At 46.5% G+C, this 13,970-nt stretch overlaps 2 protein-coding genes across 4 annotated transcripts in view; one reads left to right on the top strand and one right to left on the bottom strand.

The window, feature by feature from the left end:
* Positions 1-13,970, bottom strand: part of LOC139418545 (pyruvate carboxylase, mitochondrial-like) — a 96,356-nt gene that overhangs the window by 30,645 nt on the left and 51,741 nt on the right. The gene's annotated exons all lie outside the window — the stretch shown is intronic.
* Positions 3,652-12,423, top strand: LOC139418546 (leucine-rich repeat and fibronectin type-III domain-containing protein 4-like). 2 transcript variants are annotated; one of them, XM_071168097.1, is made up of 3 exons: positions 3,652-4,257; positions 6,133-7,842; positions 9,833-12,423. In XM_071168097.1, exons 2-3 carry the CDS (start codon positions 6,152-6,154, stop codon positions 10,923-10,925), a joined length of 2,784 nt encoding a protein of 927 aa, XP_071024198.1. In that variant the 5' UTR covers positions 3,652-4,257; positions 6,133-6,151; the 3' UTR covers positions 10,926-12,423. The 2 variants fall into 2 exon arrangements, with proteins under 2 accessions (XP_071024198.1, XP_071024199.1); XM_071168098.1 differs by lacking the exon at positions 3,652-4,257 and having other exon boundaries at positions 6,021-7,842; positions 9,833-11,022.

Here is a 13,970-nt window from a genome sequence, read left to right as displayed (position 1 = left end):
ATAGCAATCTATTTCCAGTTCCTACCGCTTCCACACAATGTCGCCAGTCTTTGGAATATGGCTGAGATTATTCCTTTGTTTTATCAGGAAGTAGGCAAACTCGGAACGGGGGGTACTTTTCTGAGGTGCACAAGAAGTGAAGAGCAGAGCTTTTTTCTTTTCGTTCATGTATTGAATACAGATTGCCCCGTCTACAATTTGATCGATTATTAACGTTTACAAATACCTAACGTTGTATTACAAAAGTAGTTTGAAATATTTTGGCAAAGTTTATAGGCAACTTTTGAAATAAGCTGTTTTTTTTATGGATCAAACGGGCTCGTACAAAAGGACCAATTGTGATGGTTATGGGACATATTGGAGTGCCAACAAAAGAAGCTAGTCAAAGGTAATGCATATTTATATTTTATTTCAGCGTTTTGTGTAGCGCCTGCTATGCTAGCTCTTTTGTTTACTTCTGGAGCAGATGGGTGCATGCTATCAGATAATAGCTTCTTATGCTTTCGCCAAAAAGCATTTTTAAAATCTGACATGTTGGCTGGATTCACAACGAGTGTAGCTTTAATTGAGTATCTTACGTGTGATTTAATAAAAGTTTGAAATGTATAGCATTTTATTTGAATCTGGCGCTCTGCATTTCCCCTGGCAATTGGCCAGTTGAGACGCTAGCGTCTCCCTATCCTCAAGAGGTTATTAATCCAACCACGGTGTCAGATTTATAAAATGCTTTTCGGCGAAAGCATTCCTAGCCCAGAACATAGCCCAGTTGACAAATTATTACACAGTAACCAGCCAAGCAGAAGCGTTACAAAACTCAGAAATAGAGATAAAATTAATCCCTTACCTTTGATGATCTTCATATGGTGGCACTCAGAAGACATTCATTTACTCAATAAATGTTCCTTTTGTTCGATAAAGTCTCTTTATATCCAAAAATTCTGTTTTGTTCGTGCGTTTTCTTCAGTAATCCACAGGCTCAAACGCAGTCAAAACAGGCAGACAAAAAAATCCAAATTGTATCCGTAAAGTTCATAGAAACATGTCAAACGATGTTTATATCCAACCTCAGGTTGTTTTTAGCCTAAATGATCTATAATATTTCAACCGGACAATAACGTAGTCAATATAAAAGGTAAACAAGAAATGCACTCTCTCGGGATTGTGCATGAAAAAGCTCTGCGACACGGTAGGGTCCACTCATTCAGACTGGTCTTACTCCCTCATAAGAATACAAGCCTGAAACCATTTCTAAAGACTGTTGACATCTAGTGTAAGGCATAGGAACTGCAAATTGAGTCCTAAGTCAATGGATACTGTAATGGCATCGAATAGAAAACTACAAAACAAAAAAAACTTCCTGAATGGATTTCTCAGGTTTTCACCTGCCAAATCAGTTCTGTTCTACTCAGACACTATTCTAACGGTTTTGGAAACTTTAGAGTGTTTTCTATCAAAATATACCAGTTATATGCATATCATATCTTCTGGGCCAGAGTAGCAGGTAGTTTAATTTGGGCATGCTTTTCATCCAAAATTCCAAATGCTGTCCCCTACCCTAGTGAGGTTAAGTCTACTGTGCCAAAGCAATTTAGAGTTGTTGAAACGGGAGTGACAAGTGTGTTGATAACGGTAATATCAAAATTCCTATTTTAATAACTAACAGAATTGGTAAAAAAAGGCTATGCATGCCAACATATTAGCCAAGAATGAAGATGTTTATAAATCAGAGCAGGAGCTGAGCCTGTCTGCCCACAATCATCACTGGCTCCCTTAAAACATGAAACAAATCATCGCTGAGTCCCTAAAACATGAAACAACACAAATGACAAATTCATACTCATGTCATAACACTAGCTAGCTAGCTGGCTAATGTTAGCTAGTCAGCTAACTTGCTAAATAGCAATGTTAGTAAATTAACTTCATGACAAAAAAACATGCAATCATTTGTCTGTACATTAACATATTCCTCTCAATTGTACATTTTTTGCTTGACTCGTTATAACTACTTACATTTGCTTCCCCCGTAATGTTTTGTCAGCCATCTTTGTCACCAGGGATGGGTGGCTCGCATCAAATTTGTCATTGGAACCAGTTGATAGGATTGGTCATATAAAAACCTTGGGACCCAAATGCATAATGAAAGCTCTAACTCCCCCTTGTGGTGGTCTGGAGCAATGAAGCCATGACACTGGGTACCTCCCAAGTCCCATAGTGTAAGCTCGCAACTTTTAAAGGAGGAACCACTGTAGGTGCGTCCAAACTTTTGACTGTTAATGTATATTTTCAGAATATCGACCAAAACCCATCTCGTTCCATCTTCTCCCACTGCCGGCTACTGGGCTTCCTCTCACAACCGCATTTGGTAGTGAGTGGATATGTCAAGCAGATGACTCACTGCCAAACTTAACATGATTCATCATCATGGTAATGTCTTGATGACCCTAAACACATTTCAACTTGATAGGCCATTGTGGAGTAGATTTACAAAGGATTTAAAATGGACATGTAAAATCTGATTTCCTGATATGTCAATAATAAGAGCCATCTCTTATCCAATCCATTAGCTTTTCTCAAACGAAGAGGTGTACTATGGGCCCACATACATTTTGACTAATGGTTCATGAGAAGTTCCAAAGATTTACCCTAAATTCCAAGATGGAGGAAAATCTATCCTGATGGTCCTTGGGGCAAATTTGTTCAGCATGAGGAAAGATGCCTACTTAGAAAGTTTCAAGTCTCTAGGTCAAACGGGGCAGCGGCTATGAGGGTTTATATGAGACTGCCTATAACAGTGCCGCCTAAAGGCCAATCAGTGCCATTATATTTGGACCAATTTATTCATGACCTCTAGTTCCTGTGTGCCAAATTAGAGTGATTTGGCCATGTCAAGAAAATAACAAATCTAAGAATAACTGGTTTCATCATAACATAATTCAAGGTAAACAACAAATTATAGCGCAAACATTTATGTAATGACAAACGTAGAATTGTTGGTTTAACAAACAGGCCTCTTGATAGTAACGAACGAGTACCATCACTGCAATATCCCATTTCAGAAACCTTAGCATAAAGCCTGGTTAGGCTACTGTACAGCATCTCCATAATGTTTCTTACTTGAACAGTGTTCTACAGGCAATGCAGATAGGAAACCACCAAATGCTAACAAGCTGACCAGTCTGCATCTTCTAAGGGCTTGTGTAAATAGATCGCGGACTGCTTTCATCCAAGCAGTAATGAAGCCGTCTCTTACTGTGGCCCCGACTGTTTGGCTAATAAATGGTAAGGGGGAGGTGAAACTGCTGGCTTTACCTCCTCCTACACCCTCTTCATTTTGATTCATTTCTCCTACGCTCCTTTTCTGCATTTTCTCCTAGCCATTCCAATTCCATCTTTCCCCCCCCTTCTATCGAAAGCCAGGACTGCTTCAGGCTCCCTCTCCCCCTCCCCCTCCCACTCCCCTCCCGCTGTCCTCTCTCAGTAGCACACACATTGCAGTCTCGCTCTCGATCACACACACAGGCTCGCTGCAGCGAAATCCACAAATCACAGACTAGTGCAGCACAGGACGGCAGGGGAAAAGAACGTCAAAACAAGCCATTGATTGAGTTGTGGAAAAGCGCGTCGACCACAGAGGTGAACCATGCAATCGTTATAGGTCGTTGACATCTATGGTTGAGAGCCTTCTACTTCTACAGCGCCGCTCCTTTCCCTGGGCATGTCTGAAGGACTAACACAAAACAGGCAGCCTGACGGAAGGAACCAGGGAGTGAGAAGGCATCATTAACCTTCCCACACAGTGGGGAAACTGAACTGCCCATTTAGGAGGAGAAAGGGGGTTAGAGAGGAGGGGGGGTTTGGACGTTTGAGAGGGCGAAAGGCTGTTCAACACGGAGATAACACAGGCTTGGGGATGTTCTAGAGCCTCGCTGCTTCTGCAAAGGACAGCGAGAGGAAGAGGGGTCTGAATACCAATAACTACAGAGTAAACTGAAGAGACTGGATACCGTCCTGGGAGAAGACTGAAGACTGCAATTAGTGAATAGATAAGAGACAGAGGAGGATAAATGCTGTGAAGCAGAATGAAATGTTTCACACATTTCAAATCTGTTGTTGATCTAGAAAACATAAGCTTGTTGTCTCTGAAAACCTCCGGGCTCATGCTTGAAAAACTCAATCGGATTATTTCGATTCACGCTCCAGTTATCAGAACGAATCAATGGATGTGGCATCCTGAACAGCATAAGCAGCAAAACTTCTGTAAGTTAAGATTAATTTGTTTTCACAGTAAAACAGACCCCTGTGTTTATCATAAGGAGATAGCATCTAACTCGCAATCTGTTCAGACTGTAATGCACATTGTGCGGGAAATTCATTATCGGTGCCCATGTCCCTCTGCTAATCCTTGCACAACATTCAGAGGAGGTATATCATGGACTGACCTAGCAACAGCTCTGCATTGGGCCTTAGAACAGCCCATAGTCAGGAGTTATTCACACAATAATCCCCGGGTTCTCATGCCTTACTGCGTAAACAGAGAAACTGACAGGCATCAAATTTCTCATAGGTATGTTGATTTGGGAGCTGAGCTCAAGTCAAAGTGAATATGGATAGGTGGACAGAGGGACAGTGACGTGACACAGAAAAGGTGTAATAGGTCCATTTAGTCATCAATCATGGAGTCAGGAGAGGAAAACATAGCAAAACCAACAGTATAACAAGGCTTTAAAGCAAATTGAAAAGACTGTCAAGTTATAGCCAGCAGGTGGTTTTTCTTTAAAACAACGCTATGTAAAATGGGGCCCTAGGGATTCTGCTTGGGAGAACAGGGTATTCACACTCACCTCTACAAGCCACCTACTGTAGGGGACAAACCAATCCCGTGCACGCCTCAGTCACTGACTATGAACTAAGGGGGGGGGGGGGGGGGTGCGCAATCCATTCAAACCCTCAGACAAAAAGGTGTGGGACATAACGTCATGCTCATTAGACTAATTCGATGGTGAATTAACCCCGTTACCATGCATCCCTCTCCCCCCTCAGACATACAGGTTTAAGGGGAAGCCCCATAAACAGATTTCTGGTAATCCAGTCAAGGGCTTTTTATCAAAGCATAAAATATTACTGCACACACCTCAACCCCACCTTACACCATTTGTCGGTAAGGCGTCTATGTAGATCATTACGCCATGCATGGCACGCGTAGAGACAAACAGTCTACCACGAATAGGTATTTATAGGTTGCATCCATTATTTCCCTTGTGGGTCCTTCATCTCACCCTCTTACTCTTCCTCAAACACATGCACTAACTGTGAGCGTGACAGCGGAAGACGCCTGCCTTGCATAAGGCTCAAACGAGCACAAATTGAATCATTCTCAACCTGGCGAAATGCAGCCGCCGAGGAAAAGCACAACACTGTCACATTAATCACAATCATCAGCCTTGTGATGTAACTCAGACAATTCAAGCGACTAGGCTTCCATTCAAAGTCCATTTGCACATAATGACCTGGAGTCAGTCGCACCACAAACCACTATTCAACTTCACTTAGGGCCTGCCTTTCCTGGTCAGGTTTTCAACCCTATTATTCCATCTCATTAGATGGGTGTTAATGTTCACACTTAAGACACACACACACACACACACACACACACACACACGACGTCACACAACGACATCACATACAGTAATGCATCAGGTTAATGGGGCAATCCCTCGTGACAACACAGTAGGCAGTGTGGGGGTGAGAACAAACAAAAAGGACACTTGGCCCCAGGAACATTGTGATTCAGTAGACATGGCCACATCCCAGAACCACTGAACAGTGTCTTGTAAGGGGAAAACATCCCAGGCTTGGAAGGTTCATATTCAATCTGGCCTCATATCTCACTGAAATTACACTTGCAAAACACACACATAGGCCTACACAAAACATAGCAGCTGAACCATACCAACACAGATTATAAAAGGTGGTGTTGACCGACATGTTTGTGGATTGTCAATATCTAAAACTCTGAATACCATCTGCACAATCCAATACCTCTAATGCACTGTTAGATCTAAACGCCACTGGATCAATAAAAACAACAATGAACCAGAGGGATCTAACAATGTCCCATTTCTACTTCCACAGGTGAATAACCAGCACAACAATGCCTAAATCCAACTCACAAATACTACACCCATACCTGGCGCCACACCACTCAAAATACTATTGGAAGCCTTCAAAGCAAAGCTCCTCTCTAAAAGGGGTCCACCCAGACAGAACAGTACCCCCTCCTAAACTCAAGGCAAAGGTGACCAAACCTTCCCTGAGACCCCCTGCCTGCCCTCTGACCCCACAGACGGTAGTCTGGCTGGCTGTGGTGACTGGTTCTTGTGTCTTCCCTGCGCTACTTGGCCCAGGCGTGTCTGCTGGAGAGACCTGGGGCATGGTCTCCATCTGTCCCTTCCACTGTGTGTGTCGAAACCTCTCAGAGTCTCTGAGCACGCTCTGCGTCAACAAGGGCCTGCTGTTCGTCCCTCCTGACATTGACCGGCGCACCGTGGAGCTCCGTCTGGCAGATAACTTCATCCTGGAGGTGGGCAGGGTGGACTTTGCCAACATGTCAGGCCTGGTAGAACTGACTCTGTCCAGGAACACCATCCACACCCTGCGGCCCCTGTCCTTTGCTGACCTGGAGAGCCTGCGCTCACTGCACCTGGACACCAACCGGCTGACCATAGTGGGGCCAAGAGACCTGTCCGGCCTGACCAACCTACAGCACCTCATCATCAACAACAACCAGCTGACCGACGTCTCCGCCGAGGCCTTCGATGACTTCCTGCAGACGCTGGAGGATCTGGACCTGTCCTACAACAACCTGAGGAAGGTCCCCTGGGAGGCCATCCAGAACATGGCCAGCCTGCACACCCTCAACCTGGACCACAACCTCATAGACCAGATCGCTGAGGGCTCCTTCGGCGAACTCTACAAGCTGGCCCGCCTGGATATGACATCCAACCGGCTGCAGACGCTGCCCCCCGACCCCTTGTTCTCCCGCTCCCAGACGGGCGTGGTCAGCCCCACGCCCTACAGCGCTGTCATCAGCCTGAGCTTCGGGGGGAACCCCCTGCACTGTAACTGTGAGCTGCTGTGGCTGAGGCGGCTGATCCGCGGCGACGACATGGAGACGTGTGCCACCCCCGTCCACCTGGCTGGGCGCTACTTTTGGTCCATCCCAGAGGAGGAGTTCACCTGTGAGCCTCCGCTCATCACACGCCACTCCAACAAGCTGTGGGTGCTGGAGGGCCAGAGGGCCACGCTGAGGTGCCGTGCCATTGGTGACCCGGAGCCCATCATTCACTGGATCTCCCCTGACGACCGCATCGTGGCCAACTCCAGCCGTGTGTACTCCTACTACAATGGCACCCTGGACGTGCTTGTGACACGGGCGCGTGACGACGGGGCTTACACCTGCATCGCCATCAACGCTGCCGGGGAGGCTACAGCCCTGATAGACCTCAAGATCATCCCCCTCCCTCACCGCGGCAACAACACTGTCCCCCTCACCAACCCTCGTGGAGACCCAGGCTCCTCAGACATTTCCAGTGGGAGAACAGGAGAGTCTGGAAGGAACGGGAAGGGTGGTGGTGGTTCGGTAAAGAACGCCACAGGAGAGGGGGAGAGCGGAGAGAGGCGGGATGGAGAAGCCAGTACCAGTGAGCGTTTGGTGGGGGTCCTTGGGGTGACCGCCACCTCTGCCCAGGTGCGCTGGGTCCTGGGCCGGGCCACTGGGCCGTACCTGGTGTGGATGTACCAGATCCAGTACAACTGCACTGCAGATGACGCCCTGGTGTACAGGTAAGCTCCTCTCAGTAACAAAGCAAATTGTGCACAACCTGAGAGCCAGTTCCCAATTGGCCAAGCACGAATAGATCATCAATGAGGCTAGATGCAAAAAAACAAACAAAAAACACTAAAAAAACAAAAACACCCCTTTGTTCTCCTCTATTGTAACACTGTCATGTTCTAAAACGCCCCTGTGGTTCTACATTTACCAGAGTTCTCGGTGTTCTTGAGTCACAGGGACCAGGGGTGATGAACATGACACACCATCCCTGACACATGAAACAAAAGAGAGCAGTCATAGTGGACTGTAAAAGAAGTATGAAAGAGGGCAAGGTATTTATAGAGGGAACGGAAGGGAGATGGGGCAGTGGAAGGAGAGAGCCTGAAGACTCGGGGGAAAAGGAGGATGAACTCCTTATAAGAGCGCAAGCTGCAGATCTGAGGACAGTGTCACATCCCATTCCGCTGACTGAAATGGAGATAAATAGGGAGATGGGGGGGGTTTGGGTCGAGGGAACACTGAACCCACTCACTTCAGTTTGTGGAAGTAGGGAGAGGTAGCTAAATAGAGATGCAGTGTTTTATATAAAATACTGAAAGATTCTCAAGGACTTGTCGGGACATCGTGTCGACAAACACACTGACACGCGCACACACACTGACGCACACACACACACACACACTCGGAATGCTGTCAGAAGGAAAATGAAAAACAGGAAGAAAGCCTCCCAATCCGTCATTTCCAGCTCTCGCACTCTCCGTTTGCCGCTTTTTTCTAGGGAACTGCATCTCCAGCCTGTCATGTTCATGGAATAAGTCATCAAGAAACAGGTCGTTTTGTTCAATCTAACACACTCCTTGCACGAGAATCTGTGTATGACCACGGACAATGGAGGGGAGAGAAAGAAAAATGAAAATAAGAGCAGATAAATTGGAGCCTTATAACGAGGTGCTGCGCAGACAGACTGAAGCGACGGTTAAGGCCAGTCTCATACCCCTTTAGCAAGTAGCCAGGATGATTTAACTCTTCATCCTTCTCCCCTGATGGATATCGGACATGTTCTCAAAGAGGACAAATGGGAATTGCCGCTATAATCGTTTGGCGGCTCATAACTCCCCTGACGTCTCAAAAAGGACAGGTGAACTGCTTGTTAAGCCTACCTGAGATCAAAGTTAAAGTATGCAAATACACCGTTTCGGTGCCGAGAACACGCCAAGGCATATGTCGTCTTCATTGCTAAATAAAAGAGGGATGACAGCAAACATTAAGTTTTACCTTCCGCCGGGACTGCGTCCCTAATTGGTTTGAACAGCACATCCCTGTGAGAGGTTTTCAATAGAGCTTACAATTGAAAAGTTATTCACAGAATATAAACCCATGGGGATAATAGCTTGCGCATTTGGAGTTAATGTTTCGAGTAAAGCCCATCTTTCCAATTTCCATTACAATGTCTGAATGTACACAAGTAAACGCATTAAAGTGATTTGTAACCCAAAGCTAGAGATAATTTGAGGATAGTGTGGAGGAACGGAGGTAGAGCCAGGGCTCAAGGAATGTTATCTGCCAGCCAGGTGAGATTGAAAGTAGGGAGACGGGCGCGGTGGTAATTGGGGTGTGAGTATGTGTCATCACCTTGGTCTTGACTAGCTTGACATTGCTTGGCATGACACGTTTCTGAGGAGGGGGGGGGAAATAGACTCCGGTAAAGTCGGCCTCCTGTTACCCTGAATATCCTTCATAGTCTCCATTACCCTTCTCCCTCTACAGCAGAGTATTATTGATTAAGGCCATTTACACAACAAAGGAGCAGATCAGACACCTCCCTCCCTCTAGCTGGCTGCACATTATCATCATTAGCGCTTAGGCGTTGTACTGTAGATTATTGCATTTCATTCGATTTATCTCCCTCTCCTAGCCGCTTTCAGATATCCTCTTTCTCTGCTCAGCAAATGGCTCAATGTCCTTTTCTCTTGTACGCCCCCACCCTTCCCTGTCTGCTAGAATTCTACCGCCTACAAGCAGCTCTTTCCTGCTGAAGAACCTGGTGTCTGGAGCAGACTACAGCCTGTGTGTCCTGGCCATCTTTGACGATGGGGTGTCCACCCTGGCCACCACCAAGGTCCTAGGCTGCACCCAGTTCAGCACCAAGGAGGACTTCCCAGAGTGCCGATCCCTGCAGGCCCACTTCCTGGGCGGCACGCTGACGGTCATGGTGGGGGGGGTCATCGTGGTAACACTGCTGGTGTTCACCGTGGCGATGATGGTAAGGCACCGTGTCTGTGGAGACTGTCGAGACGAGGGCCACTACCCTGCCCATCACCATGACGACTTCCTTCCCTCCAAGGAAGGAGTGGATGTTTACGCTCAGACCAACGGAAATGGGAGCGTGATGATGGTGGCTCTGCCCAACAACATTCTTGGCCAACAGGCTAAGCCGCTGCCGTTGAAAACCAAACCCCAAGCCAAGAACAAGCCTGGGAAACTGCCCAAGCCAAAGCTTGACTCAGATCAGCTCAGTGGGGAGGGAAAGGGTGAGAAGCCAGGCCTGGAGGTGGTCGTGAGGGGGAAAGGATTCCCCCCTTTCACCCTTGAGAGTGAGAGAGTGACACTGTACTACTCCCCTGCCAACACCTCCCAGACCTTACCCCATCCCCGAGCTCACAAGGCCCCGAAACACTCAGGCAAGCTCAAGCTGCGCCGCTCTGAGGAGAAGGAGAGAGACTTGGACAAAATGGTGGGCTCCATATGCAGCCTAGACTCTGAGGCCCAGGGGGAGGAGTTGGAGCGCGTGAAGGACTCGAGGAGGGGAGATCGCCCGTCACTAGGGCCGACACGCAGCTGCTCCTTTGACGTGGGCGAGATCACCACGACAACCTGCTACGGATATGCAAAGCGACTGAGTGTGATATGGACCAGGAGGAGCCAGTCGGTGCAGGGCATGCTGGTCCAGTGTGCCTCAACAGCCAGTTCAGCGAGCAGCACAGGGAGCGACCACCCCCCGCCTGCCCTCACACATGGCTACCTGCACACCAACAACACCTCTAAGTCCAGTGAGGCTGACAACATCGGAGACCTGGAAGAGAGTGTTTTATAGGGTGAAGAGGACAGAGGTACAAACAGGAACAAAACAAAAAAGACCAAATGGATAAATTGACAGTGGACAGGTGGATGTTAAAGCCATTTGGCTTAAAAAGGACGAGAAACTATCAAAGCACACAGTGCATTGCACAGGGGAACATAGCACATGGTGAAGGAGGTAATGCCACGTATGGTGTGGACAGATGGGAGTGACAACTATTGTGAGAAAAAAAAAAAAGGTATAATGATGTCTGCTTGTCTAAAGCTGTGAGATAGACGACCCAAACGCATGGGGATTACAACCGGAGACTTGTTTCAACAAGATAAATTAAACCATTAATGAATTACTACAGTAAATAAATCAACCACCACTCAACAGCAGCGTCTCGACTTTGAATGCCAAACCGCTGAGTAAATCAGGCCTTAAAAACTGGTACATGAGACAACTGTGATAATCAGATGCCAGTCAATTATCATGTGTTTGTTTGCAAAGAGCAGGAAGCAGCCTATCTGCAAACACAGAGGTGTTTGTTTAGCTGAGAGAGGGAGCGAGAGAGATGGGGAGAATAAGGGGTAGAGACACTGGCTGGGGGGGGGAGCAGAAGAGATGCCTGGCGTCGGGGAGGAGCTCGGAGATAACGCCGTCGACAGGGAGTTGGTTCATGCTACGTCTATCGATGCCATCTGTCATGTACTTCTCTGTAGAACACGTTCATAGCCGCAAAAGCCCAGTCGAGCTCAATTAGCATGAGCTGTGTGATTGAGTGGCCGATACACACATTCACACATAAGTGAGACGACAAGGAGATAGTGTGAGAGAAGTGCGTGCATCCGTTTCCTATTTTCTTGCCAGTGGCAAACTGCTGACCTGTTTCAGCCAATTAAAAAAAATGCTGATTGGAGAAGTCACACAAAACACAATGTGAACTCTGCCTAGCGGTGCTGCAACTACTGACCCGCGGTTCTACAACCAACCATTGTTCACATCGGAGAGCCCAGATATGTCATGTACTGCTGACAAGTCCAGTTAATATCTGGGCCCATATACACAAAGCCTCTCAGAGTAGGAGTGTTGATCTAGGATCAGTTTGGCCTTCTAGCTCATAATAAATACGATTATATGGACAGCTGGGTAACTGATCCTAGATCAGCACTTGTAATCTGAGACACTTTGTGGACAACGGGCCCAGATTGGCAGATCTTGGTGGTTATTTTTTAGAAACTACTATAACACATCTTCCCAGTTAACAGGACCAGCTTGGGTAAAGCTAGAGTGTTCTAAGCTGTAGATACAATTGTGCAGTTAAGTTCAGGAGGAGTTCAACATCTCGGAAGTAGCTCAGACATCTCCAATACGCTGGATAAGAAAGTAAAGCAGTTATTTTAAGTAGTCATTACGATCCAAGTCATTTTCATTACGATCGAAGCCGTTTTCTGCCCCTGCATATAAAACCCTACCTGTGAGCATAGCCGCGGGAAGTAAGGGTGCTGAAAGCCCCCCCCCCAAAAAAAAATATATAATCTGAATGAAAAAATATATATAAATTTAGTGCACCGGGGACTTCACTAATCCTGTATTAGTCGACTGATATAGCCCTCTGTAGTGCGGGGAACCTTTATTTTTTTCATCCAAAGAAATCGTTCCCCCCCCCCCCCACCAGATTCAGTCAAGCTAGTTTAATTCCAACGTTTGTAAACCATGCAAATGTAAATAAAACACTATGGCTTCAACACTGTAAAAAATATTACTTTGATATAATTGATGGTCAGTCCTTGAACGCCTGGTTCTTTTTGTCATTACAACTGTACCTGCAGCACAAACAGGCTTCAGAGTGTCCATGTCTGGACACCTACGCCGCCCTACCTTGACGAACTAAACACTTTTCTCACGCTTTGAGCATTACGACTGAGCTGCCGAGGACGACGTGCTGAGCCGCGGGACGATGTTAAGGGTAGCGGCATTTTTTTCATCGACGGACAAAAAGTTATAATCTGCCCCCCCCCCCCCCCCAACGTCTTCCCGAGGCTTTGCCTGTGAGACAGCCAGACGGAAAACAATTTTAAGTGACAGCGTTGACTTTTTCCATCTCAGATGTGGAGCCAAGGTGTTTTCTATTCGCAACTGGAGACTTGAGCAGAAAAACATGGTAATTCAACAGGACAGACCAGCATTCTAACTCTCCCATTTGAATTTAAAATATATACTCCCCGTCACACTGAAGCACCTCTACCCCAGCCACACCCTATGATCAGAGGAGACGAGTGTGTGGGTGGATGTCTGTTTGCGAGAGAAAGTGGATGGGAGACTGACACTCATTCCACATAAAACCACCAATATGAATTTCAAAATCTTAAAAGAAGCACCTTCATGCACAACAGTCTGTCTCTATTTGATTTGATAAAAAAAAAAATACCATTTGGACAAGCTAGGCTTCGTCACAATATATAGACAGAACTCAAACAGTATTCTGGACGTTTTGTGGTTGGTTTCTTGAGGGAATCACAACCCTCCTAAAAGGAAATGCTGTGGAAATCAGCACCAGATGCAAATTAGGAAATTAATGTAGCCGTACAATTCTATTTGTGTGCGAGAGACAAATGTGCGAGATAGGTACACAGAGAGAGACAGGTACACACACACAGAGAGAGCGAGAGCGAGAGAGAGAGCGAGAGCGCGAGAGAGAGAGAGAGAGAGAGAGAGAGAGAGAATGAGCGTTGGAGGGCTTGAGTATTATTCATGCAAATGACTCATGTACATGCATGTTTAAGTGGTCAGTAACAGACTGCTGCATACATCATTAAAATCCTTGTTTATCTGCTAGCCTGGTCCTACAAATGTCTCATCACTAAACTGCATAGAGAGACTGTTTGGGGAGGAACAGTGAGGGGTATGATGACAATAAGTGTCACAGCTGTGAAATCCTTAGATCCTTATTGAACGCCCCTAATTCACAATCCCGCTTTGAAGCAGAGTGCGGCAACGATTTCAAATCCCATTGACTAAAAAAAAATAAAACATAATAACAAAAATCACGTATGTTCACCTGAGCGAGGTAAGAAA

This window comes from Oncorhynchus clarkii, chromosome 10, assembly GCF_045791955.1.
Source record: "Oncorhynchus clarkii lewisi isolate Uvic-CL-2024 chromosome 10, UVic_Ocla_1.0, whole genome shotgun sequence".
NCBI classification, from domain to species: domain Eukaryota; kingdom Metazoa; phylum Chordata; class Actinopteri; order Salmoniformes; family Salmonidae; genus Oncorhynchus; species Oncorhynchus clarkii.
Note: the sequence above shows the minus strand (reverse complement) of the source record. Positions and strands in the feature narration are given on the sequence as shown.